We start from the raw sequence: 25,964 nt of genomic DNA on the forward strand, positions 1-25,964 counted from the left end.
TCTTTCTGATCATGTCAGCAAACATCAAGTTGCCCTTAGAGGAAGGGCACACTCATGTTAAAACAGACTCTCCTAAAACAATTTACTCCTGTGAGCAGGTGCTGGGGTTCAAAGTCTCTAGTTTAAGTTGAAAGAGGCAGTTTTTTCTGGACTTGAAACAGTTCTAGTGATGATGCTGTTGTCTATACACATTGACTTTCCCTCCAGGGATAAACCATGACACTGATCTCTTGATAATTGAACAAGAGAAACTAGGAAAAGCAGGCACTCTGCTCCTCTCCCTACGATGCGATCTGCTACCTGCCACTTCTCTGCTTAGCTTTCAAGAGAGCTTCAAAGGCTGAGACCAAATTCAAGGTCTGATGCCAGAAGAAGGGAAGATCCAGAGGAACAAGGTGGATTCGTCAGATATCAGCTCACTGACAGTTTGCTCCTCTGACCAGAGCTAATATCTTCAGACAAGAACAGGTGCCAGCAAACAGACCCGTTCTGCATCAGCCTCGTGCGTAGTTCCACTGCCATTAATGAGTCCAGGAGAGAGGACTGTAAGAGTTCTCGGTAAAAATTAGTTTATGGTGCTTGCATCAGAAATATACATCTTTTTGTCAAGTTTGGAGACTGTAACCTCAAGGAACTGGACTATGTTGTCAGCTTAACAACTTGGCATTTTAGAGGTCCTCAACACTTTCTGGTATCAGGGAATCAGACGAAAAAGTCATCCCATGGGAAGAAATATTTTGCTGGCATCTCAAAGAGTTGCTCTAAGTTCTGCTCAGCCCATCCCCTCTAATAGCACTTTGCAAAGCCCCAGGGGGAAAACCTTTTGCTTGAGTCTCTCTCTCTCTCTCTCTCTCTCCACCTCTGCATGCACATCACCACTTCCCTGGAAGAACACACTTTGGCAACTGTTGAATCCTGAGCATCTCCAAGTACGCTCACAACATACAGGCCAAGTGACTACAGGATTTAAGTCTCAGCTCTCTGGACCCACGCTCACTCCTGAAACACAGTTTATTCTCAGTATCAGGCTCCTTCTGGAAAGTCTTCCCCTGATTCCAAGCAAGGGCAAGACCAAGGCCCAAGTCCACTGTGGTTTCACTTCAAGGGGCTAGTTTGGAGTCACATTTTGTGTTTTTGTAAATATCATTTGGCATATGAATGTAGCATTGAACATTAAAAAATTCAGGCATTCTCTTTCATATGCTGCTTTTCAATGGAAATAATGACACTAAAAATGAACTATCAGCTCTGGAATATTCCTAATTCAGTCATTTGTAATACTTACTACTCTAAGTAGTTTTTGTTATTCACTTGGCTGCAGTGAATACAGGTTAATTGGCTAGTCAGCTGTCACATCTGCCAGGTCAATATTTCAACTGCTATATGAATTACTGAACTGCATCTTTCAATTTTACTCTGAGACCTGAAAGGTACAATAAAAGCTGGGGAGTTAAATCGCTTTTAAAAAGCTTAGGCTATTGTACCAGTCAAAAGACAGGTGAGAGGGAAATATATGCCTTTAAAGAGGATTAAGTAATTTGTACTTACTAAAGACAAACCATTCCCTCTATAAACATCATGGCTGCTGGAATATGTAGGTCACTGAGACAGAAAGTTAGAAAGATATCTGCAGTTTAAAGTGAGAAGGTGGTTTTGTATTGAGATCCACCAAACATTTTAACATGAGTCCATGATAGTGCTACACAAGAGTCAAAGAATTAATTTGGGATTAACTAGTTGAACCATAAGGAGAAGAAACAGGAAGTATGAATTCAAGAAACATGCAGACATTTTTCTTAGTTTGACCTTTTAAAAAACAAAACAAAAAAGGCTAAGAAGGGATCTTCACAAGTCAAAAGCTCTGGATTGTAGTAGGTGAAGGAAAAACGTCAAACAACAAACATTAACTTTCTATGGATTTTAAAAATGAAACTATACACACTAATAATTTTCTGCTAAGGACTCCTACAGAACTGTTCATTAGCTCAATCTCTAGGTCATAAGAGAAAGCAATGCGTGATGAGGAAAGTAAGGAGACACTTACCTGTAGGGATAAACGTAGGCTGTTGCAACTGCATGTTGGCTAGAGCCTGTTGGTAGTGGAAAACGCTTGGGTTAAAGACTGTGGTGGCACCATTGTTTTTTTCAAGTGCTGGCCTCTTTGGTAAAGGTTGAAGTGCACCAGGCGGCAGGGCCTGTGGATAAGGGAATCATTAAAGACAAGCGGAGTAAAAATAAATAAATAAATAAATAAATAAATAAACGTAGATAAAGCATGCAATAAATAATAGGGGGTCTTGGCTGTAAATCACCTGCAACTGGGTCAACTTAGCGAGACAGGAAACAGAAGAGCAGCTAAATCACAGTAAAAGTGGTAGATGAAAACACAACTTCACTAAGTAAGCGGTTAGTAAATGCACCAGAAGAAGGGGTCAGAGTCCAGAACGAGGAGGAACATGAAGGAAGCTTTTTGATAGGACTGACCTGGGCACACAGGAAAACAAGGAGAGGGAGGAAGGGAAGAAACAATCTTCTGGGCAGGATACCACAAAAAAAAAAAAAAAAAAAAAAAAAAAAAAAGTTGCAGGCAACAAGCACTTAAAAAAAAAAATACCAGCTAAGAGAAATACAGTAGAAAACTATTTAAAAACAAGACGACTAGCATAAGCAACAAATGCCATGGAAAAATAAGGGATGCTTGTCTCTGCTTCTTTTGATACCTGCCTACATGTTTGGGCATGCATGTGGAAGCATGCACGTTTGTGTGCAGGTGACCTATGCATTTGGGTTATAAAGTGGTAGCTGTTGCCAATTACACGCATGTTACATTCAGAGTAAAATGCGTTTCTATTTGTTATTAGAGAGGCTGAGCGTCATAGTCAAGAATAGGCCAGATTCTCCACTGCTCGCCACAGCTGCACAGCTCAAGAACAGCAGATTTGGACTTGCTCCTGGTTTCTAGCAGTGCAGCACTAGAAGAAGGCCTCCAACAGTTAAATGCTGCTTGCTCATTATCAACAGTGGAAAAAGCCATTGACATATCTGCTGTTCGAACAAGATTTGGGTGGGCCTTGCTAGCCAGCAAATCCTCTTGCTTTGTTCCATCACACCATAGTGCTTCTTCTAGCCAGTCAAACCTGTTTCATGATCAGACTTGGTAAAAAAACATTAACCCAACTCAGAAACTTTTCTCAGTGAGTTACTCATCATTCATAAAGCATGTCTCAACAACAAAGTAGTATGTCAGGTTTTTAGGAGACAGGAATGTTTCTAATGATTTACAGCTTTTCATTGTGCCCAAGCAGAAACCACATTTTTTCTACATTGTGATAGAAAAGGGTCCTTTTTAATTATGCCCTGCAGTCCTTTTGCACGTAACACTCCCATTGACGTCAATGAGATTTATGCACGTGGAAGTCGTGCAGAATCAGGTCATTTCTGCCTAGCCATGTTCTATATCATGTAGCAAAGCAATGGCTGAAAAATAGGGTTATCTGATTTTTTTTTTGAATGAATGACAGCAAAGGGTGGGTAACGAAGGAAGCTTGGCTAATGAAGGGTTAACACTCAGTAATTTTAAGACAGCATACATGGAAAGAGATTTTAAAATGTCATGAACAGAAACACATAACAGAATATAACCAAAAGCTTATACCAGTTGTCACCATCTAGAAACAGGTTATACTTTAAATTTAATTTTAACAGGAGACTGCTCATCTGAGAAATGTTAAGGAAGACACTTCCAAGCAAAACATCCTATCTTTGTTCATACAGTGGCTTTTAGACTTTTTAGGTGGTTTTAAGAAGAAAATTAAGAAAATTAGAAGAAGAAATCGTATTTGCAAACTGTCCTCAGACATGCACACATGCTCTGCTGATGCTAGTAGACATCCAGTACTAGAATTAGGTCTTAATAATACCTTTCTAGACTTCTTCTGCCTAGGATCAGAGAGAGCAGTCAAATATGGGCCAGCTTTCTCAGAAGCAGAAACTAAAATCTTTCAGTTAAGATCCATATTTTAGGATAAGGTCTTTCAGGCAGAGATCTACGTGTTTCTATTTCTTGGGGAGCCCTCACTGATGCCTACATTAAATCTGACTGTAGCTATATCTTGCCTACTAATGATGGCCATGTGAATGTTCTTCCATGCACAGAACAGATTTGCAGCTTGCAGAGACTGGAGTAGCTCCACTTACTTCAGAGATGTTTCATAGATTTAAAATAGCTGAAGAACTTGCCACTTAAATTCGTTCTCCTTACTGTGCCTGATTGCAAAAGATTTTTTTCACTTTCAAAATCTGCCCCAGAAAAAGAAAAATAATTATAGCAAAACAACTATGCCAAGCACGTAATGGACTTTTGACTCTTTGCCTGTTGGGCAAAGGCTGTCACCACCCCAAAAAAGCCCATTATCCCACAACTGCAGTGCCAAAAGCAGGAGAGCAGCTGAAAACTTTGAGCCTATGATGTCTTAGTTCTTTACATACAGGATGATTTCTGAGCTCAATGTTGTGGTCAGAGCAAGCACACAAAAACCAACAGGCCATAGGGATGTCAAGGCACAAGGATTTACTCCACCATCCATCTAATATCACCTTTTTTCTTGCCCTGTTCCAGCCCCTTGGTAGTGAGGGAGACACAGGAGCTATGGCAGTCCCATTCTGAAGAGCACATTTGGGAAACAGTTGAACAGCGGCTGATAGTGGAGAAGCCCAAAGAAGTCTTACATTGCCACAGACATCAAAAAAAAGCAGCACACTGAAATAGCTAGTGCTTAGCTTGAAGACCTGCGCTGTAACATTAGCGCTGTAGGCATAGGAGTCAGAGGCCTTCCGGGTCATCCGCTCCCATCCCAGTAGCTGGGTGAGCATCTGCATGGGAGCATGCTCTGTGGATGCACTCCTCTGTCTGCCAGCCACTGTACCCAAATTTGAGGGTGGACAGCACTGCAGTCATCCTGGGGAGGGCAAGTGATGGCTCTGTAATTTGCCAGGCCATACGGTAGATTCCCCAGGTCAGCTACAGAGTGCCCATATTCCTCCTGGATCCTGAGCACTTGGGCACAGGACTTACTCTGGGCTCCCAAATGAAGAGTGGCAGCCCCTGGGGAATGAAGCACAGCACAAAGGAATACAGGCAAGAGAAATTCCAGCCAAATTGCAAGATGCAGAAGGGTCCAAGAGACAGAAAGGCCTGGCCTCACCACTGCTCTAGCTCTTGCACTGAGATAAGGGCCCCAAGTCAGGAGCCTATTCACTGGACAGTCTATCAACGAAGGCCGTGGATGGGTGTCTAAAACATCATGGGACGAGGTCGGGCCAATACAGCTGCCTGCACAGGAATCTGGCAGGGACTCTGGTGCAAACAGTCCAACAGGTCTCATTTGAAATGGGATAGGATTTGTTTAACAGTCTCTGGACCTGCAGAAACTGCAGCTTGTAAGGATGTTATTTCTGCAACATTTCTTTCTTGTACCATGTCCTGGTTTAGAAATCCTCCGAGTCTCTCCCCCAGGGCCTACAAAAGGCGAAAGGAGTCTAATGTTTGACAGTAACTTTCTCTAGCTTTCCTTTTTGTCCATGTGTCTGTGTAAGTACACATGTACACAAGCTATGCAATGTAAGCAGACCATTTGCCTTGGTGAGAGGGTTTACTTTTTGCTGTTCAATATCCATGCCATAGTCCACACTGATTCCACTGTACGATTCCCACTCCAAAAATGCCAGGCAGCCTGGCATTTTAGGACTGGGAAAGCCAAATTCCTACTGGAATATAAGCATCTGAACAAAGATTTGTGACATTTCTCTGCCTGGCATGGAAAGAAATCTTTCAGCATGAATGACAGATAAAAATGCAATGCATGCCTAAGTCAAAATTTCCCATGTGCTGATTAACCCCCTCTTGTTATTTTTCGCAAGACAGGAACTGGATTAAATCTTGCAGCAAACAGTTTAATTGCTCCTCAAAATTCCATTTAGATTACTATCCCCTGGGAGAAGATCATACTTTCACTCTGCTTACACAGCACCTAGCAAAGAGGGGTTGGGTCCGTATCTGACTTGCTACTTCAGTCCAAGTCACAGAAAATACAGTCATGTTAAAGGGGGTCGAGGTAGCACCCGTTCCCTGGTAAGCAATAGAACGAGGAAGTAATACAGTTCAAAAACATACTTGCAAACATTCGGATGTTCCAGAGCAGGAAGACTATTAAAAATAACCTTTCAGGCTGGAACCCTGTATATGACCAGGTTTTGCTTGGTGGTAGAGGTCAGGAGAGGACGGGAGCTAAAAGGTTTTCCTTTCCCAACTAGTCAGAGTCCCTTAAGAGAGGTGGTTCTCGGAAAGGGCAGCAAGGCACTGCACAGGGCACCGGCAAAGCTGGCTTTGTAGCTGTGCTTGTGCCAGCAATGAGCGCCAGAGAGAGGCTGCTATGTCATTTACAACGTAATCCCATGCCTGCTGGCAGAAGCTAGCCCCTAACAAGATTTCCTAATGCTGCTCGCTAAAGCTCTGATAGGGAAGCCTGCTGCCTGCTTGGGGGGAAAAAAAAAAGTCTTGCTGAGTTGCTGACAGAGTTTTGCCTTTGGCCAAACCCAGCACAATCTCTTTTCCTTTAAATTTGCCCCCAAAAGAGGTTAAATGGATATTTTAACATCCTTGTTCTGGGAAAAAAAAAGAAAAAAGAAAAAAGAAAAAGCCTCCCTGACCTGAGCAAACACTCCCCAGTGTCCAGTGGGAATACTCATTGCACTGACCCCAGCAGGCTGGGAGCTGGAGGGAGCCTGCTCGGATGGCAGGTGAGGAACAGCACACGCACCAAGAAGGGTGAGGGAGGTCTCGCTTGGAGTCAGCACTAATGACAGGCTGCGAGGACGGCTTCTGTGTTACGAAGACCACCATGAAGGCAGGTAAATGTACGTAGGACGCAAGACATAATCAAAGATTATATGAACACAGCTTGCAGATAAAGGCCTGCAGAGTGGGTCCTGTGCCTGTGGCTGAAGCAAAAGGCATCCCAGGGTGAGGTCCCTTTGCTGATCTCTCTCCCACTGAGTCCTGGGGGGAGGAATCAGAGACAGAGCAAACCACAGAGGCTACATCCCTCCAGTATACAGACCTCATGATCAAAGTCCTGCGTTGTGCCTGCTTCAACTCCCAGAGCTAATCACTGCGCTGCCGCTTAATCCTCTCCTAGAGTTTCTCTTCAACATCAGGGACAGTCAGGATTAGCAAGAGCCTAGATTTGGTCTGTGCCTATGCACAGAGCACCTTTCTGAAGGTCAGCATGAACAAGACACTGACAAGCAAGGCCACGCTGTTGGGCATATCATGAAAAGTTGCCCAGGCTTTAATGGCAGAAGCAGGATCTGTGCAATGCCACCCAAATCCTCCGGCGTTTCTAGCACATTGCAGACCTAACGAGTTAAATCCTCAGTTACGCATCATACTGCACAACTTCAAAGATGCTGTTGTTTGGAAAAACACCCCAAAACACAGAGCTGCCTCCCCTGATGAAGGCCCTCAAGATTATCACGTCCTCCACAACTTATCTGAGCTTCACAAAGAAGAGCTCGGACGGCTAATGGATGGTGTGCAGAGCACAGCTTGGCATATCTGAACGGCCACTAACATTTCTGACCGGGATGGGCAGTCTCTCCAGGCATTAGCACAACAGAACAAGCAAGGAAGGCGTTCATGCAGCTACGATGGTTACGTGCAAAGCGAGAAGGTGAAAGGTCCAAGTACCAGGTCAGAGGTTGCCTCGAGCGGTCGCTTCAGTGATCTGACAGCTGGCTGAGTCTTAATTAGCAGGCAGCGAGCACATGATGGCAATGGGCCGGGGAGGGGAGTCAAGCACAGTAACAAAAACAGCAAGCAGAGGTGTGTCAAGAGAGAGCAACATTGTGCGGAGGTGAAGAGAAAAAAAAAATGAATGCATTATACAATATATCAAAAAGACGAGGCATGCACAACATGGGGTGTCTGAGCAATTACCTGGCCTAACCGCTAGTCAGTTATTTTGCCTAAGTTATTTTTAAGAGTAAAGAAATATCATCACGGGATACGTGCTCTAGAGCACCTTCAGTGCAACGCGCGTGGTTCGTAGCACGTAGAATCTGCAAGGGGACCTGTGCCAGGCTTCAGCCCTAATTCTGCAGCTACGTGCCATGCAGAGGCCAGCGGGAGTGCTCACAGCAAGGAACGGACCGCTGGCAAAGATGGGAAGTTCAAGCACACCTTAAGTGCGATCCTGAACTGGGGACTGAGCCTGATCCAATTCATCTGACAATTTCAGCCAAGTAGGAGCACATAAAGCTACTACTCATGTGTTACCGCAGTTACTTCAGGATTGGGTCCCCCAGAGATATCTTCTGAATTTAGACTTGAAGTCACTCCAAATCTATTTCAGACAGCTTTATTACACTAATTTGCATTGCACCTGAGTATTGATGCAAGATGATGGGGCACCATCCTTCCCTTTAGTAAAGTCTTACCCCTCAACAGGTACAGTAAATGCATCAAACCTTGAAAACTAAATAAATAATGTAAGTTGTTTTGGTAGCAGTGTGATGCAACAAACCATTAATAAATATTTTAAAAGTTCTAGTTAACAGCATACAAATAAGGTTAATTACATTTTTAAGAGAAGCCAGCAGCATGAATAAAACATGTATTGGCTTTAGATAAGTAACAATGTCCTAGATAACTAGTGAAAAAGTAAAACTTCAGTTGTAAAGAACATGAATATTTCATTTCTGATGAATCTTTTTCAATAGACTTTAGTTGTTGTTTCAATAATAAGAAAAAATAATTGGAAATTTAACAAATAAATGGTCCAGACAAATAAATACAGCAGTATATTTGGTTCTTCAAGTTACTTTCCAGTAATACTGATGTTACCGTGAGGACAGTTGTTTAATTTCTACAATCTTCCCATTTTTGCGTTATGTTTCATCATGAAAAAAAAGCAACTCTTTCTACTGTTTGTGAAAAAAGCTATTCAGAAAAACTTTACTTGCTTTAGTTCTAAATCAAAAAGAAAGAATCTTTTAAATATTAGCTGTTGAAAGAATCACAGAACGGATGAGGTTGGAAAGGATCTCTGGTGGTTGTCTAGTCCAACTTCCTGCTCAAAATAGGACCAGGTAGAGCAGGTTGCTCATGGCTGTGTGCAGTCAGGTTTTGAATGGATGGAGTCTCCACAACCTTCCCATGCAACCTGCTCCAGTGTTCAAACACCTTCACCGTAAAAGAGTTTTTTTCTTATGTTTAAATGGAATTTACTGTATCTCAATTTGTCTCCGTTGCCTCTCATCCTTGCCACTCATCCTTCACAAGAGTCTGGCTCCATCTTCTTTATATCCCCCCATCAGGTACTTACACACATTCATAAAATCTCCCTGAGCCTTCTCTTCTCCAAGTTCAACAGTCCCAGCTCTCTCAGCCTCTCTCTGTATGTCAGATTCTCCAGTCTCTTAATCATCTATACTGGACTGTCTCTAGTACCTCCACATCTCTCGCTCGTACTGGGAAGCCCAGTACTGCACCCATCTCTCCAAATAAGACTTCACCAGGGCTGAAAAGAGGGGAAGAATCGCCTCCTTCAACCTACTGGCAATGCTCTGCTTAATGCAGCCCAGGATGCAGTTGGTCGTCTTTGCCTCATGGGCACAAAAAAAATCGTAATAGCAACATCCTCCCCACTCTGGGCAGTTTCAGCTCTGCAATTAGGTTTCTCTAACGCACTGTTGGAAGCATATTCCCAGTTGGAGTAAAAAGGAGCCATCAAACTGCAGTCAACAGAATGGCAACCATTTACTCCAGCTGGGAATCCGATTAACACTTCTAAGTCGTCTTTGACTTGTTTTTAGAATTTTAGTCCTTGCTACAGGAGTGTTAGAAGTCACAACACAAATTAAAATGCACCTGGAACAACCTCTGACAGCTCCTAAGCATCGTATAGTAAGTCATCCTTGGTTTGAGACTTTTGCCATTTCACTAAGCCTCAGCAAAGCTACAGGCACAAGGCTCCTCAGCTCGCTCAGCTGAACAGCTGATATCTTGTCCACTTTGAAGTCAGCAGAAATTTTGCTGCTGACATCAACAGGCCAGGATCTCCCCACAAAGAAGTGTTATGAGATGGGCATTATTTGCTTTCTCTGTGTACTGAAGAAGCTAAACTGACATCTAGGGCTTAGCCAAGGATGGCATTTGTTTTAGGTGCTGCTGAAGTTGCAACCACGTCTAACGTACATCACCTCATGAGCTCATGTCAGAAAATCAAGAGTTTGCCTCTGTGTTGCTACCGGGTGAGAGGTATTGCATCACTCAGTGCCTCATGCTATGGTGAGCTGACAGAAAGAATGGAAAGACAGGATTCATACTGCACATGCTCTCAGCAATTCACTCAGCCATTTACAAAATACACTGCATTACTTTTCCACATATGACATAAATCAGATCTCTTAGCAATAGAACTACAGTTTGATAAGAGCATTCTTACCATTGCAGCTGCAGCTGTCTGGTTCACCTGGTGTTGAGCTGCCTTGATTTTGGCTTGCAGGTGTGCAGGGGGATGAAAGTACTTGCATTTCTCCCTAGAGCATCGACCTTTGATGTAATCCATGCAAACTGTAACAGTATTTTCATTTGTGTCTATCATTGCAATATCTATAGGGTGCGCATAGCGGCAATCATTCTCACCACGTGTACAATTTCCACGCTGAAACTCTCGACAAACCTTAAAAGAAAGTCACATTGTTGAGCAGACATCAAATTACTCTTTGTCTAGTATTTTCAACAGAATATCAGTTCAGCTGGCTGCATTAAACTGTATGTGTATTCTGAACTCCCGCTCATCTTAGGTAGCGCATACACCAATCATCACACGGGCAACTGATGCCACTCACACGTTCAGGACATGGAAAAAGCAAAGCTACCAAGTCCAACTAGCAAATGCAAGAGAAGGGCAGATTTTTTTTTCAGAATAGAAAGTGACCAGGTTGAATCCTGAACCCAAGAATTTAATGGAGCTTTGACAAAACCTCTGGTGCTAAGGATTCCTCCACCATCTCTGAAGCTCAGGTTTTAGTAACTCTGCCACTTACGTCTCAGTAAAATCACGTATTTGTTATGGAGCACACTCCCAGGCTGGACATTTAATTCGCAGTGTTGCAAGCCACAGTATCTGCAACAGGCAGCTGTTTTTAAATATGAGGAGCTTCTTTCACATGGATGGTCTGACTGACTTCCATAATGAAACTCTGACCCAGGAGTTACTTGACAGCGTGCTTGATTACAGTACGCTAAAAGCCAACAGCGTGTTCGTAAGCTGTTACTAAAATTGCTAGCTTTATGAAGATCTTGCAGCTGCTTGGGAGTTACGAGCTCTGAAGCATCAAAGGCAGAGAACAAGGTTTCATAAAATGAATCTTAAGGTTTCCTTGTCTGAGGAACCATGAAAAATTGCTGAGGTCTATAGTTGGAGGTGTAAATCACACACCAATACACTATCAGACTGCATGTGGGAAAAGGTGAGACGTCAAGTGAAAGGGAAGCAAGGCAAGATAAAGTGCACGAAACATAAAACAATACATTGTGAAATTACACCCTTCTCTGCTGCCTTCCTGTGTTATAATTTACACCTGCAGAAACCTCTGAATTCGGGTCCTCAGTCCTTACTTCCTGCGGAGTCTCTGTTTAGGGTTTGAAAGACATTTACAACTCCTTTAATGCTAAGTCCCAGTATGCCTAGCCAACTGCAGCAGGGAGCTTGGGAGGGGAAAGGATGACTTTCCTAATCTCGGTATTTAGCTGTTACTACATTTTGCCCCCTCTGTGACCCAGACCCCGATGCCCCGCTCCTAGCTTTCCAAACAATGCAATGCTTGAAGCTTTCTGTAAAAACTTGACAAGTCTATCTCAAGACAAGGGCAGCGTTTGTTACTTCCACCCTCTTGTTCTTATTCCAGAATGTCTCCCACTCAACTCAGGGAAAGGGCAGGCCATCCACTTGCATCTTTTGAGCGTAGCAAATGGATTATTATACAGAAAGCAACACTCCCAGCCCCGCTCTGATGTCCACTGAAATCAGAAGCCTAGGTGCTCCCAATCTTCCAGGGATTTCAAAGGATTTGGGATCAGTCTCCAACATGAGTATCTGGATGTGCAGGGAGCAGCAACCCTGGTTTAAGAAAGCTGCAAGTTAATCTCTAAACTGTCTACTGAATCAGAAAGTGTTATTCTAGCAGAGTGCAACAGTTGGGACCCACAGGCCCTGTCCACTCCCTTTAGCAGTATTACATCAGACATCCAAATACCTCCAGTTTATCTGTACGCATCAGTTTCTGTCCAGCAGAGCCTCCTGGTACTGTAACAGTAGGATTCCCAGAAACCAGGACAGGAGTATTTGGTAAAAGCTCTGCAGGAACCAAGCCCATCCCAGGAGAAACATGACTCAGGTAGGGACTAAAAGCCATCGTGGGGCTTGTTGCAAGCGATGGAGTCACAGGAAACGTTGTCTGTATACAGAAAGAGAGAAAACAAAACATTAGCAATAAGCTCTGCCTTGGTTTACCCAAAGCCATATAGCACTTCAATTCTTTTAGACAATTTGATTAGCAACATCAAAATGCTCTGCTTTTCAATCTATTCATGTACTGCCATTTACTTGCAGTCCATTCATTTCTCCTGACTCACAGATTCGTGACTCATCCTGAACACAAGGCATCTTTATTTGTCAGATCAAAGTATATTGATGATTTTTATAGTTTAATGACACAATTAAGGATCTCTTGCCATCAATTAGGGCAGGTCCCAATTAAACAGACTTCTCATTCCCAAATAAATGTCTCTGCTTCTGCAATGCAGTATGCAGACATCAAGCTAAACCGAAGTAGGCTTCAGGATCTGGAAATAGACAACCTTGACAGCTATGTGGTTGAATTTACTATTAGCTCACATTGAGCTTCACGCTGTGACGGCTAGACTGGCTCATGTAGACAAATCGGCTCATTTAAAGTCAGGTGAGATGTCTTTGCTACGGTACGCTTAGCAGTCCAGCCTCCTGCACATCTGTGCTCCATATCAAAGAGTCAACGGTCTCCACACAAAAGCCTTTTTTCCTGATCATCCCTCAGCCATGTGAATGGCAATAAAAGGACAGCAAGCTCACTAGCATCATGACCCTCCCAGCTTCGGCAAGACTAGGTAGGTCTACAGCTTGGATGAGATACAGACAGGGTGTACTAGATGAGATGGCTTGTTCGGGGAGGCTGTATCAAGCCTAGGACCCACCAACATCACAAGGAGTAATGTTTGCATAAAGAGATGCAGAAAAAAGAGCCACAAAGACTGAGGCTGTTTCTGACAATTAAACAGCCTTAGGCAGGACCTATAAGAACAGCAGAGCTAGAATCCAGGTGGCTAGAGCAGCTCCCCCAGCTTGAATTTCTACAGCATTACTGGCCTGGTAAAGGAGTTTCCATTCTCCCGGATGGGCCAAGATCATACAGAACTCTTAAGCATGTGCTACATTTTAAGTCTACAAATAGCTCCTAGAGTCAGGGAGTTTGCAAAGCTTTAAGGTACCAGAGCTGAGGTATGTTTAGGGGGGAGAAAAAAAAAAAAAATCCAGCTGAGATAAAATTCCCCTTTGCCCACCCAAAAGGCCAGAGCCTGCAAGGGATCACTTCCACTCTTGTAACACTGGCTGGATCAACCTCCACAGGAAGCAGCCTGCGATCTGCACACACTTCTTCCTTCTGTCACCTGCTCCACTTTGTGTCACCGTTAAAAGTCTGCTCGCATACCAGGGTGTGCACGATACTGTCCTCAGCAGCTACTCAGCAGTAAATGCAAACACTTACAAAACAGCCTCTGATGATTCTTTAGCCACGCACATCACCCTGCCCTTTTGTTTATTTTTACATTTCTAGTCCCGTCGGATTCTCAAAGAAGCTGCACGTGGATAATACGCTTTTTCATCAGTGTCTGCACCCCAGCACTTTCATATCTTAGGAAGCACCTTGCTCGTGATGATCTGGAATAAACTAGCCCATGAGCCAAGCTGTCCTAACCTACCTCCAGCTAAATGATTCTCTCTTCCTTAGGTCAGAGTGACAGCAAGCAGCACCTGATCTGCTGGGAAAGGTGACGACAGGTCATTTCCAGCCTACTTTCTCCTCCACAATGATCAGACGCAGCCTCCTGAATCAACAGAGCTTGCTGCTGTAAGTCTGACAGAGCCAAATAATCCTCTCTCTGGGAGAGATTTTCAATTTTCTTCTTTTGAGCCTGATTCAAGCCCTTGTTCAACTGATGAGAGATTTTACCTATTAAACCCAGAGTTCCTCCAGTCTGTAGCCCTTTATTAAATCACTTTCTTCTCTTGCTCAACTCTCTGCAGCTCCCAGACACATTACACCTTTTGCTGCTAAAAAGCCTCTTTAAGCATCTTCAAATACTGTGGCTTCCTGAACATTTCAGCGAGAAGGCAGCCATTTGACTATTTTCTTTTGTGTGAGCACTAGAAATTACGGTGGCATCTGCTGAACTTCTGTCACCATTCACACTGTTAATTCTATTTTAAGGAACTTCACCGGCCTGGCCAGTCTGCACAGGGTTATGCTGGAGCCTGATGCACACTGTCAGCACTTCTTTTATGTGCCCACAATTGCCAAAACCTTGAGGCATGCGTGGTTTGCAGAATCACGTGGGCCAATCTACCCTACGCTTCTCCAGCGCTCAACGCACCAGGTACACTGAGCAGCACACGGGTGGCACAGATCCTGCTCTGTGCATCCGCAGGTGGGACAAACTTTCAGCAGACACTTTAAGGACACTTCCCCCTGCCTGGACTTGCACATGGCCAGGAACCAGCCCAAGGCTCTAGCTCCCAGAGCCCTAGTTTCTGAGATGGAGGACAGCTGCTCCTCCTGTTACTCAAGCAGGAACACAGCTAGCAAGGGAGGCAGGGGACTGCAAAGCCTTACACCAAGTGGGTTTACTGGAAAGCTGTAGGAGAGGATGCGAAACACAAGGAGAGGACACACCAGCCTCTCCACAGCAGCCTAGGAACAGGGAACCAGGTCCTGTCCCCTGAAACACAGCCCCATCTCCAAGATCCTTCCCTCAAGGGTAACCCCCCTCTCTCTAGCAGGAGAGAGCTGCACAAGCCAACAGGCCTGAACCCAGCCTGGAGAGGACTGCCCTCTGAAGTGAGTGGAGGAACCACAGCTATGAAGAATTAGTGAGGATCATGACGTATTCCCGATCCTGGGCAGAGGACCACACAGCCCTGCAGAAGGGTGCACACAGCGGTAGGATGGGCTTTCCTTTACTGCTGCTGCTGGTCGTTCACCTGTTTCCACGTGCAGCCTGGCATCTGCTGCAGTGTTCTCAAGGTTTCACAACTGTTTGCTGCTGCCTGCCTGAACCACATGCCAATGCTGCCGATTGAGAGCTACAGCTCTGCTCCACACCCTGCCCACGGGCAGCAGACTGAAACCTGGGAAGACATGCAGGCGTTTTCACTTGGAGACCTGCACGTTCCCACTCCTGCCCTGCTGCAGGCATGTGCTGCTTCCTTCCAGGAGCGCCTGTGCTGCTGCCAGGGAGAGACCAGAGTATCAGCCCTTGTCAGGGCCACACCTGCCAGCAACTCTTCCCAGAAACCTTATATTTAAATAAGGTCCTGAATCCAGCCCAGAGTCCCTCCTTCCAGGAAACCCAATAATGCATAAGCCAGGTTGTGAGATGGCTCTGTTACTCCAGATGCAAAGCCAGAGGAAGAGTCAACTTAGTCTGTTAAGTCGAAAAAGCACTGGGTCTCTTAAGTTTGAAGCATAGTAAATCCCCTGAAAACTGCTCCTTTCTAAGCTGGCAGTAGGGAGCTCTGTATTTATTGTGTCTGATGAAGAGAAAAGATGAGCTGTGCTCATTGCCAGCCCTGCCTGCCTGCCTTGGATTGGGAAATCCAGTCTGGCTCATGCATCAGTACCAGTAATAAAGATGCTGCTAGCCAAATCTTTCCTCCCCTTATGTCTGTGCAGGTCCCCCGTGCCAGGCCTGTCCCGAGGGAATTCTAGCAAGCTCCCTTCCTGCAGCCAGAACCTGACTGTAATTTCTGCTAGAAACAGCAGTTTTTTCCTCCACAACATATCTCCCATCCATCTCTTGTGATTGCATCTGGCCAGGGAATCTGTTTCACAGATCAATATTATTTTGACTCTATAGAGTCTTATACTCAGTGGACCGCCAAACAAGCTGAGGGATCCTGATAGAGGGCTGCTCCTGGGCTACTGGGAGGGTAAAGCTGCAGTACAAAACAGTGACAGAGCTCCAAACATGTCATCAGCACTAAAGGCAGCACCATAACAAAGCTCGAGAAGAGCAGGCTGAAAGCACGGACTCCGCAGGAACAGCCCAAAACCCATACATTGCCTTAAAGATTATCACAAGCCCCAGCCAACTGCCACTAAAAATCAAGCCTATCATTTGTAGACTTGACCAGCTTCTGGCCTCAGTTGCTAACATGCATGCAAGACAAGCAGCTGGTGTCTGGTGGAAGCAGGTGGCAGAGAAGGCGCTCCGACACTCCCAATGCCTCCTCAAGGTCCCCGACTTCAGTATTGTAATCAATACCCTGGCATCCCGGGGCACAGCATCTGAACCACCCTCCTGAACTTAGTCGCCAGGACACAGGCAACAGCCAGTTTTGACAGCGCTACAAAAATTCAAAGATAGACCTGGGTAGTGGACTAATTTAATAACAGAGCACATGCGATCCAGAGCCACAGCACCCCAGGGCACACAGCCTACAAGCCCCATGCAGGCTAAAGGCAGAGGGAATTTCTTGGGAGAACCAAATGCAATAAGATTAGTGATGTCCTAGGTTAATGTCTGGAAAGTGAGCTGATCCGTTCCGCAAGGAGCCTTATAAGCCTGTTATCTGTGCAAAGTCCAGTATGCTTTAGGACAAAACAGTCCAACTGAAAGTATCAACGTTTACTCTCTGCTGCACCCCCCAAAGCTTTTGCAAGTTAAGGAAATTCAGGGACAGGTTTCCTTGCAGACAACCTTTTATTAATCTTTAATGCATACACAGACACTACCAGGACCTCCTGAGCAGAGAGAAACTGGTTACAGCGTAATAGTAGAGGTATTCAGACTGGTAAGAGCTCACAGGACTGGTTTATTGAGTATTGAAACGATTGTAAGAAAAGAGAGAAGCCAAAATGGCTGTTAAGCAGTAGGACGCGAGGGGAATGACGGAGAAAGAGGATGCAAACATTACTTCTTTGGAGTTGTCCGGTGACACACACAGGGAAGAGAAGCTCAAATTAATACCTGAGCTAAACAGAGTAAAGATCATGTAAACTGCCTCATTGCCAGACTGAACATTTCTTCCGAACAAGATGCTTTCCAGTCTCCCTGATAGGGCATGAGACACGGTTTAAAGGAAGCACCGCTCCTGGCAGCAATGTTCTGCCACATTTGTGCTCCTGCCCGGGAAGTGGGACGGGGAAAGGCTCCTGCATAAACTGACGGCAGCTGCCTAAGCCAAAGGAGACACATTTCCCCGCCTCCCAAGACGAAAACCGCTCTCTGACCAAAATGTGACTGTGAGTACGCGTGGAAGGAGGAATTCAGTGCTAAAACTAATGGGAGTTCAGTAGCAGGGGTGGAGCGGGGCGGGGGGGGAGAATAGCGTGTCCAAGGGCTCTGCCAGCGGTGTCCACAGCAGCAGTCGTCTGGCTGATCCACTCTGAGCTCTTCCCAGACTCGGAGCCCAGGAGCCCTTTCTTTGAGGGTGTGAGCACGGAGAAGGGACAGGCTCGGGGAGGCGCATCTGTCACCATGGGTGACATAACCCGGGACTTTGGACTGACTCCATGAGGCCAGCTGATTTTGTTAACAAACTGGAAGTTGCATCCAGTTTGCCTAACAGAAATCATGTTAAAGCTACAAACGAAACACAGAATGGGTGTGAAGAGAAATGCAGAGAAGTGCCTGGTGTTTTGCTGAACACAGCACAAGCACTGTCTCAGGCAGAAAGTGTCAAGTCTGAGTTACTGCAGACCCTAGAAAAAAGTCTGAAAATAGAGGCCTTGGTAGAAATGCAGAGGTGCTACTGAGCTGAATAAGAAAAGGAGACAGGTCTCTGCTAAGAAGCTACATATGGAAAACACACACACAGTGGTGGTATTTACTACAGCTTGCTGATAGAAACACAGAACACCTTCTGCTAACAAAGCTGAAGACTGATATTAAGAAGAAGTGATACTGTTCAGAGAGGAGAGGGGAAAAAAGAGCAGCTTTCCCATCCAATTCAACTGCATGGGACTGAATACAAGACAGTGTCGGACAATCCTTTTAGCATGCAGGCTGAGCGCACCGGAGTGAACCTAACTGTCTGAAGCATCAGTATCTCATTTGTTGATGGCTGTTGTGCAGGAGGCAGGTATAAAGCCCCCAGAGCACTGGCTGGCTGGCAGGCTTCATCCACCGGCTCCCAAGTGGGCTGAGGTACTCCTGGTTATGAATCATTGGCATGCCTCTGCCTAGGTGCCCACACACAGGTCAGGTTTCTGCTGCACAGAAGGATGGGCACATGCCTGAAACGGTGCTTCAGATCTGCTCTGCCACACATTGCAAGCATGCTGCTGGCCAAGTGAGTTGGTCACCCTGTGCTTTAACTTCTCCACCAGCTCTACAGGATAGCAGCTGGGTCCTGCTGCACAGAGAGAGGATGCAGGACTGTGTTAAGGTCTTAGTCATCTTCAGAGGCACAGCTGACTCAGTGTGGTGCTGCTGAGACACTGGGAGAGGGACAGTATTACCTATAAAGGGCTTGAAAACAAAAGCACAGAAAGAGAGAGGAAATGACCTCCCCTGGCAGCAGCAGAAGCAGCTGCAAGGCAGGAGCTGAGGCAGGTGCATCAACACTCCAGGGCTTTTCCAATGTCTGCTCACAGACAGCTACCAGGGCAGCGCTTCAGAAGCACTGAGTTAACTCAGGAGCTGGGCTGAAGTCCCTAGCACCTCGTACTGCTGCAGAGGGATAAAGCAGAATGAAAAGGGCAAAGGATCCAGCCCAGAGCACATCACTTTTTGGGTGGTCTTGCTTTGGCATGCTCACACACACTTGCACAGCTGGAAGGGACTGTATCTGAGAAACCAGATAGTACTAATAAAAATGACTCCCCATCTTGATGCCAGAGCCCAGCTCTGTCCACCTCACCCAGATTTGTATTCAGTTTTTAAATGAGATAGAGAGGCAAAGGCAGCCCAGAGAGTTTCCAGTTTAACACCCTAGCTTGACCAAAGCCAGCATTTAAGGTGGATTAGGACTTTCGAAGGTTAAAACTTTACTATAGTCATCCAATTTGGCACCTGTGTGATCTCTCCAAGGTCCCTCTGAGCCACTACATTGAGTAAATACTCCATGTCCTTGCCTCACTTGTTTTAAAGTCCTATAAGAAGCACGCTGATTTAAAAAAAAAAAAAAAAAAAAAAAAAAAGCATACCAAACAAAAAACCCTGCAAACATTCACATGATTCTCAGCTTTACAGGGATGCCTAACAGCAACATCATAGAGCAGAGACTTCAGAGAAGGAAGTTCACACCAGCAACCATTAATTCACACCCGGTAGACTTCTGTGAGCAGACTGCAGCAGGCAGTCCACCTAGGACATGGCTCTTCTGAGCAGCAGTTTACTCTATAGGCATCATTAGGGCCCTGACTGAGGGTTCAACAGAAAGATTAGCTTTTGCTGCAGGTCAGCAGTGGGTGCAAGATGATCCGGTGGTAACTATTTCCATTGTGTGGTGAAAGGGTGTTACATCAAGTGCTGTTTTTACATGGTTGCTTTCCCAATGAAAATAAACTTTAAAATGTCTAGGCATTCAGCTATTGTTTAGAGCTATTAAACACGCTGCCCTAAATCTCCTCTCTGGCAAGCCTCCCAATTAAGCAGGCATACTGTTGATCAGCTTTCTGATCACATGGGATTAGTTCTGCCACTGCATCTGATATAATACTCCCTGCTTTGAAGAATTTCATGTGTAACCAGAAGGAAGCCCCACCCTGCTCACTTAGACAGGAAAAAAAAAAGATTCTCAGAGCCTGCTTCCACTGACAGCATCTTTGGGAAATCAAAGGCAGGTGAAAAAGTAATCTCTTGTTTGTCCTGAAATTGGTGCAGAACAAGTCAGGCAGCAGGAATTAGAACAAGGGCTCATTTACTCTGAGCAAGTGCAGGAAAGAGGAAGTGAGCAGTCACTGCAGAACAAATTTCCTTCCCCCCCTCCCCGCCATGTCTCCTCCATAGCACAGCTTAGACACTGAGGACCTTTCTCATCAGATAAGGTTACCTCCAAAATGAAAGAACAAACCAGACAAACCAACAGATTCAGTCTCAGAGGCAATTTAAAAGGTGAAATTGCAGCAGAAATGAACTGGACCCACAAGGTTGCCAAATATGAGGACGGGAACTTTCCAGAGAGGAAATCCCAAAGATATTTTGAATTACCAACAGAAGAGCATCCACTGTGAATTCCCCACAGAGGAAAACCCCAAACAGGAAAGGTTTGCTTTCGATACAGGGCTGGGGAACCAGTACCACCATTCTGTGGGAATTCAGGATTTCCTTTTCCTATGCATGTACTTTGGTGAAAAGGGAACTTCACAAAAGGAGGTAAAAAGACTACAGCAGGCTTGAGTTTAGTGTTCAGGGCAACCATAGGCTTTCTGTGGCCTATTTTCTCTTCCTGCTGTACTTTCATCTTTGAAATGGGAAGAACAAACAGCATTTCCCTAGCTTGCATGGCAGGGAGAAGATAAATTTGTTAGCGCATGCAAGATGACCAGAGGCCATCTGGTGTGTTCTTCAACAGTAAAGTGCTAGAACATCACCAAAGAGGGAGAGTGACCAGCCTCCCCTGCCAAAACACAGCATCACCACACACGCTTACACCAAACAGCACAACAGCCTCCAACAAAGAGGAAAACTCCATCAGTCTCTTGTGGGGATGAATCAGAGAAACTTGAGCTTGTCAGTGCTCAGATGGCAGACTGAAGTCTGAAACCCCATTTGGGCAGAAAAGCCAAGCACTGTATGTTGGAAATCAGGAGGCCTAGTGTAGGCTGGGGCAGACACACACATCTTCAGGACTAGTCATCTAGTCAGACCTGCCATGTGGCACAGCTCAGGGAACCTCACCCAACAACTGCACATCAAGTCTACATTGCCTCAGGAACGATACTCAACTCTGACAAAAAAAAAAAAAATCCCACACATTCGATGTAGAATTCCTAATTAGGCTCACAGTTAAAAATGTGCAGCCTATTTATGTCACCACTGAAGAGCTCCTTTGAAACCTCTGACATTTCCTTAAAATATACATGGCAACAGACTCAAACTCAGCAGACAAATGTCACCTCCTCCCAGATACACCAGGCAGCAGAGAGACAAGCCATTCTCTCCCTGAGGGTAACAGGGTAACTCCAGTCTGAAAACCTGTTTTAACCAATTGGCTACAGCAGAGACTGGTAGTGAAGGCCTCTGAACTACTTGCTCTGCAAACACCCGTCTCTCACAAGCTTCCCTTCCCTGTCTGAAGAGAAGCAAGTCTTTCCCTGCTGTTAGTAAAAACTAGCATTGCTGTGAAAAGCATGACCAGACCGTGACATTAGTACAACCCTCTGCTGGGATGACTACAAAGAAATAGTCTCAATCCCAGACACAAAAATCTAATGTTTTCCTGAACGGGATTCATCTCTCCCAATTTTAGCCCACCAATGGGAGCTGTTTAACCCAAGGGAGTCAGCTGGCCTCTTGCCACAGTTTGTGGAAGGACTCAGACATCCTCAACTCAGTGTAAAACAAGTATCCAAAATAAGATCTGCTGGAATCAAGAGGCTCTGGACTTCTGAGATTTACATAGATTAGCTGGTCAAAATCCACCTGGTGCTAAGGTCACTCCACTTTCTGACAAGCTTTAAAGTGGAAAATCATATGCTCCTAAATGGATCAGATACAGCCTGAGCCCCAGCTTCAGGGACCTCAGTGTCGGGAGTACACAGCAGTAAGCCTTGCTGCCTTGAATCCCGCAGCTGGTTAATTATCACAGAGAAAAAGAGAGCCACAGCTTGCATGAAGATACAGAGATAGCACAGCCCTCTGCTTACAGAGCGTAACACCACAGCCTAGGTGAGACTGACCCAAAGGCCAGACTCGCTGTAGCGCTCAGACTCACTCGGACTTTAACACGCACGCAGATACCGCTGCGGTCAGCGCAGCGGCCAGAACTGCCTGCCTGAGCGCAAGCACAGGACTGGGGCCTCTGCAAGTAAACAGGAAAGAAACATAGACCAACATGAACACAACTCGTCGCTGTAACTTACAATTGGCTGTAGCTGCGCGCCCGGTAGCATGAACTGCATTTGCTGAGCAAACATGGCTGCGGCCGTCTTTTGCTGGATCAGGTTGTTGCGTCCATTTATTTCAAGCTGCGTTTTTAAATGCGGGGGAGGATGAAGATATTTGCAGTTCTCTCGGGTACACCGGCCCTAAATAAATAAATAAATGAAATAGCATTTCAGCAAATGTAATGCTCAGAGCAGCCAGAGAAATTTAATTACGGATTGTTTGGGTTACTGTAACAACACAATCAGCAAGGCGGAGGCATTTTGGTAGCTACTGTGCCTCTCTTGTATTTTTTCTATAACAGCGCAATACTTGCAAGAAGAAAAACATGACCTCTCCTGCTGTAACGCTAACTGAATGCTATCAAATTAAACCCCCCAAAAGCGAGGTTTTCTGAAGATTACAGGATTGTTGTTAAAATAAAAATCTAACACAAATACCAGTATCCTAACAAGCTAGTGACAGCAGCACGGGCAACAACAAAATCCCCAATTTTCTTGGGTGGGTTTTTCCCCTCTCTCCCAGCACTAGACCACTTAATTAGCCTCAACAACCAGATAGCAAGAAACAAAACTGTCTCCACTATTTCCCCAGCTGTGCTGGGTGCAACATAAGACAACATCTCTAAAGTACCACCTGTGATCTTTAACGTGCACATAGTCCAAGATGCTGACAAGCGCTAGTACCCAGAGGAACGGTTAAAACACTGATTTCCCCCTTTGTACTTTCATTTGATAAAAGCCACACCACACTGCATCACTGCTAGCTGCTTTTCTCTTTTTCTTTTTTAAACAAACACGAGGACTGGGGAAGCCAATGGCTCCCAATTAGCAGGGGGTCCCAGATCTCCCAGATCACCTCAAATCAATTGAGACTATCACTTCCAAAAACCACCTATAAACTGCTCCTTGTTTTAATGGTGTCTGCAGCCAGCCATAGGAGGATAATTACTATCAGTCTGCTGAAAACAAAATTGGTAATGAATCTGGTGACTGCTAAGACGAATCTCTCTCTCTCTCTCTCTCCTTTTTTTTTTTTTTTTAAATAGTCTCTGTCTCATGCTCTCTGTATATTCACTTCTCAAGAAACAGAGGCATAAAGAATACGGGAAACATTTTACACAGCTTCAGTACAAAAATAGTGAATTCTTTTGAGGAAGCAACTCTCTTCTAGCTATTCAGAACCTAATAAAACAGAGCTCAGAACTAGGGCCACTAGCTGTTACTTGACAAATAACTAACGAGTGTTACTGGAGACAGTAAAGAAATACAGCTATCAGCCACCCAGTCCAGGCCCCGCGTACTCTCTTCAGAGGCTGCAAGTCAAATTCTCAGTCTCGCCATAATTAAGTTTGCTTAAAAAGACAATCCAAAAAACAAACACTGTGACATTGGGCATCACCTTGAAGACATCCCGAAGGGATGAGGGATGCTCCCTCCGGTGACGCTGTCCCAGTCCCCATGCTGGGATTAAGACTTGTCCCTGCCAGGTAACAAGAGCACAGGTGGCATCAGCTGATGGTTCTGAGTACCACCCAGCAAAGCCAACATTGTAGACCTCTGAGCAGAGAGCAGACCATTTTTGACCCCAAACCTGGCTCCTCAGCATACCCCAAGAGCAGCCCTAGACATGCTTCTCTCTGCCCCTTTCCTGGCAGGGATCGTGGCACCACCAGGCCCAGAGCTGACCCCACAGCATCAGAGGAGATGTGCAATCATGAGCATCATGAGAAACACACTCCTCTGATCTGCTCCAAGGAGATCAGGCAGTTCAAGAAAACTCCTGGGTCCTTGTTGTTATTTAGAGAGATAACTAAATGCAAGAACTAATGGGTTAAATCTGCTGGGGCAGGAACCCTCACCTCCAACTTCAGAAGTCTACTATAGTCCACAGGAGGAGCTGAGCAGCACCCTACACCCCAGCTCAAAAAGAGGAGGCTTTTTCATGCTATTGTTTGGGCTTCTCAGCAATCCACCAGCCCCAGGCCTGTAGCAGTAAGTTAATTGTTCACAGGCCCCACGGAAATGAATCTTCCTTGCCAGACACTTCTTTTATCTGCATAAAGCGAGGGTAAAAACAGTACCATGCCACTTGCCAGAGGTACCAACACTATGAGGTAAATAACTGCATGATAACTACATGAACCTGGAAAGCAAAGGAGAATTGTTAGGGAACAGATAGGCCTGGGCAGTCCTGGCCTGGGCAGCTTCTCCGACTGATCCTGCTCACCTTGCTCACAAACAAATGGCAGGACAAAGGCAATCACAAAGGTTTTCAAGATGATTTTAGACACAGTCCTGTGTTCAGTTTTCTAAACTAACCTATTTCTCTCTGAGAACCGATGTATATCCTCTTCCTCCTCCCTGACCCCTGCGCGTGGGGCAGCTCACAGATGATGTGGCAAGGCCTTTGCAACCACGTAGGACAAGGCCGTCCCATGGCTTGGGACAAAACAAGTGACACTGAGCATACTGCCATTCAAGCTTGGAGCTTGACTGTAGTGTGAGAGCCTGTGCATCCCACCTCTCCAGCATCTGCAGGGTTGCTCCTGTTGCTCCAGACCCAGCCTGGCAGAGCAGCACTTTGTTAGCAGCTGGGCAGCTGCTCTATTCCAAGTTAGAGTCTTCAGGGGCTTAGACATTAGCCTTAGAAATTCCTCCTTGTTAAAAATCGGCATAAGTGCCTTGAGTTGGGAAAACATTAATTTCTACCAAATTTGGAATAACTACATGTAGACACTTCTACTCTGCAGGAATGGATAAGATGAAAAAAGTGCTACTACTTTTGTAAACAATACTTACAGTGCCTACCTCAACTTGAAAAGGACTTTACTATTCCAACTGAAATTTTGCCCGTCATTGATACCAGCCACCTCTGCTTGGTACGAACCTTTGTTCTGTTTTTTTTCTCAAAATAGAGTTGGTTTAATTCCAACAGGGGGTTCTAAAAACAGAATGTTTTTATTACCAACAAAACAGCATAAAGCACGAGGTCTTGATTGTGCAGACAGAGCTGTGAGCAGAAACTAAGATGTGTCGAGGTGCTACTGCAGAGCTAGGGCTTTAAAGTACAGGCACCTCTTGTCACTCTGGCCTTTTACTGCTCCAGTAAGACTAAATGAATCATCAGTGAATCATAACTGCACTCAAATTCAGTATCCCCGGTCTAGTTCCTCTTAGCCATCATTTTCATCCTGAGCATCACCAACTGCTGTGCTTCACCATTACAGGTTGGAAAGCACAGTTGAAGCGCTTCACTCTTAACAGCACAGTAACTTCTTCATCTCTCTGACAATGAATTTTAGGAGCTGATGATCTGACAGAAAATTACATGACATGTTCTCATTCTTAAGAGATCCCAGTTTAGACACATTACTGTGAAACAACTTTCAGATTGTCTTGCTCTGAAGCAACAGCAGCTCTAGCATTCTCTGAAGTCTCACATTTGCAGGCGTGATCCCTTCTTCTAAGTTTCCACCACAAAGTCCACAGTTCTCGATGCTTCTCAGCAAAACATATGCTCTTCAAGAGCA

General features: G+C 45.2%; 1 protein-coding gene across 11 annotated transcripts in view; it reads right to left on the minus strand.

The window, feature by feature from the left end:
* The window catches only part of MBNL3 (muscleblind like splicing regulator 3), a 105,601-nt gene that overhangs the window by 15,975 nt on the left and 63,662 nt on the right, over positions 1 to 25,964 (minus strand). For all 11 annotated transcript variants that reach the window (XR_009959615.1, XR_009959614.1, XM_062584980.1 and 8 more), the window contains 4 exons: positions 22,411 to 22,575; positions 12,322 to 12,522; positions 10,506 to 10,742; positions 2,045 to 2,195 (listed from right to left, as the gene is read on the minus strand). Coding sequence is in view for 9 of the 11 variants with exons in the window: in XM_062584980.1 (XP_062440964.1) it covers positions 2,045 to 2,195; positions 10,506 to 10,742; positions 12,322 to 12,522; positions 22,411 to 22,575 (754 nt within the window). In the remaining 2 variants the exon portion in view is untranslated. The remainder of the gene's footprint in view (positions 1 to 2,044; positions 2,196 to 10,505; positions 10,743 to 12,321; positions 12,523 to 22,410; positions 22,576 to 25,964) is intronic.

This window comes from Rhea pennata, chromosome 11 (genome assembly GCF_028389875.1).
Source record: "Rhea pennata isolate bPtePen1 chromosome 11, bPtePen1.pri, whole genome shotgun sequence".
NCBI classification, from domain to species: Eukaryota; Metazoa; Chordata; class Aves; order Rheiformes; family Rheidae; genus Rhea; species Rhea pennata.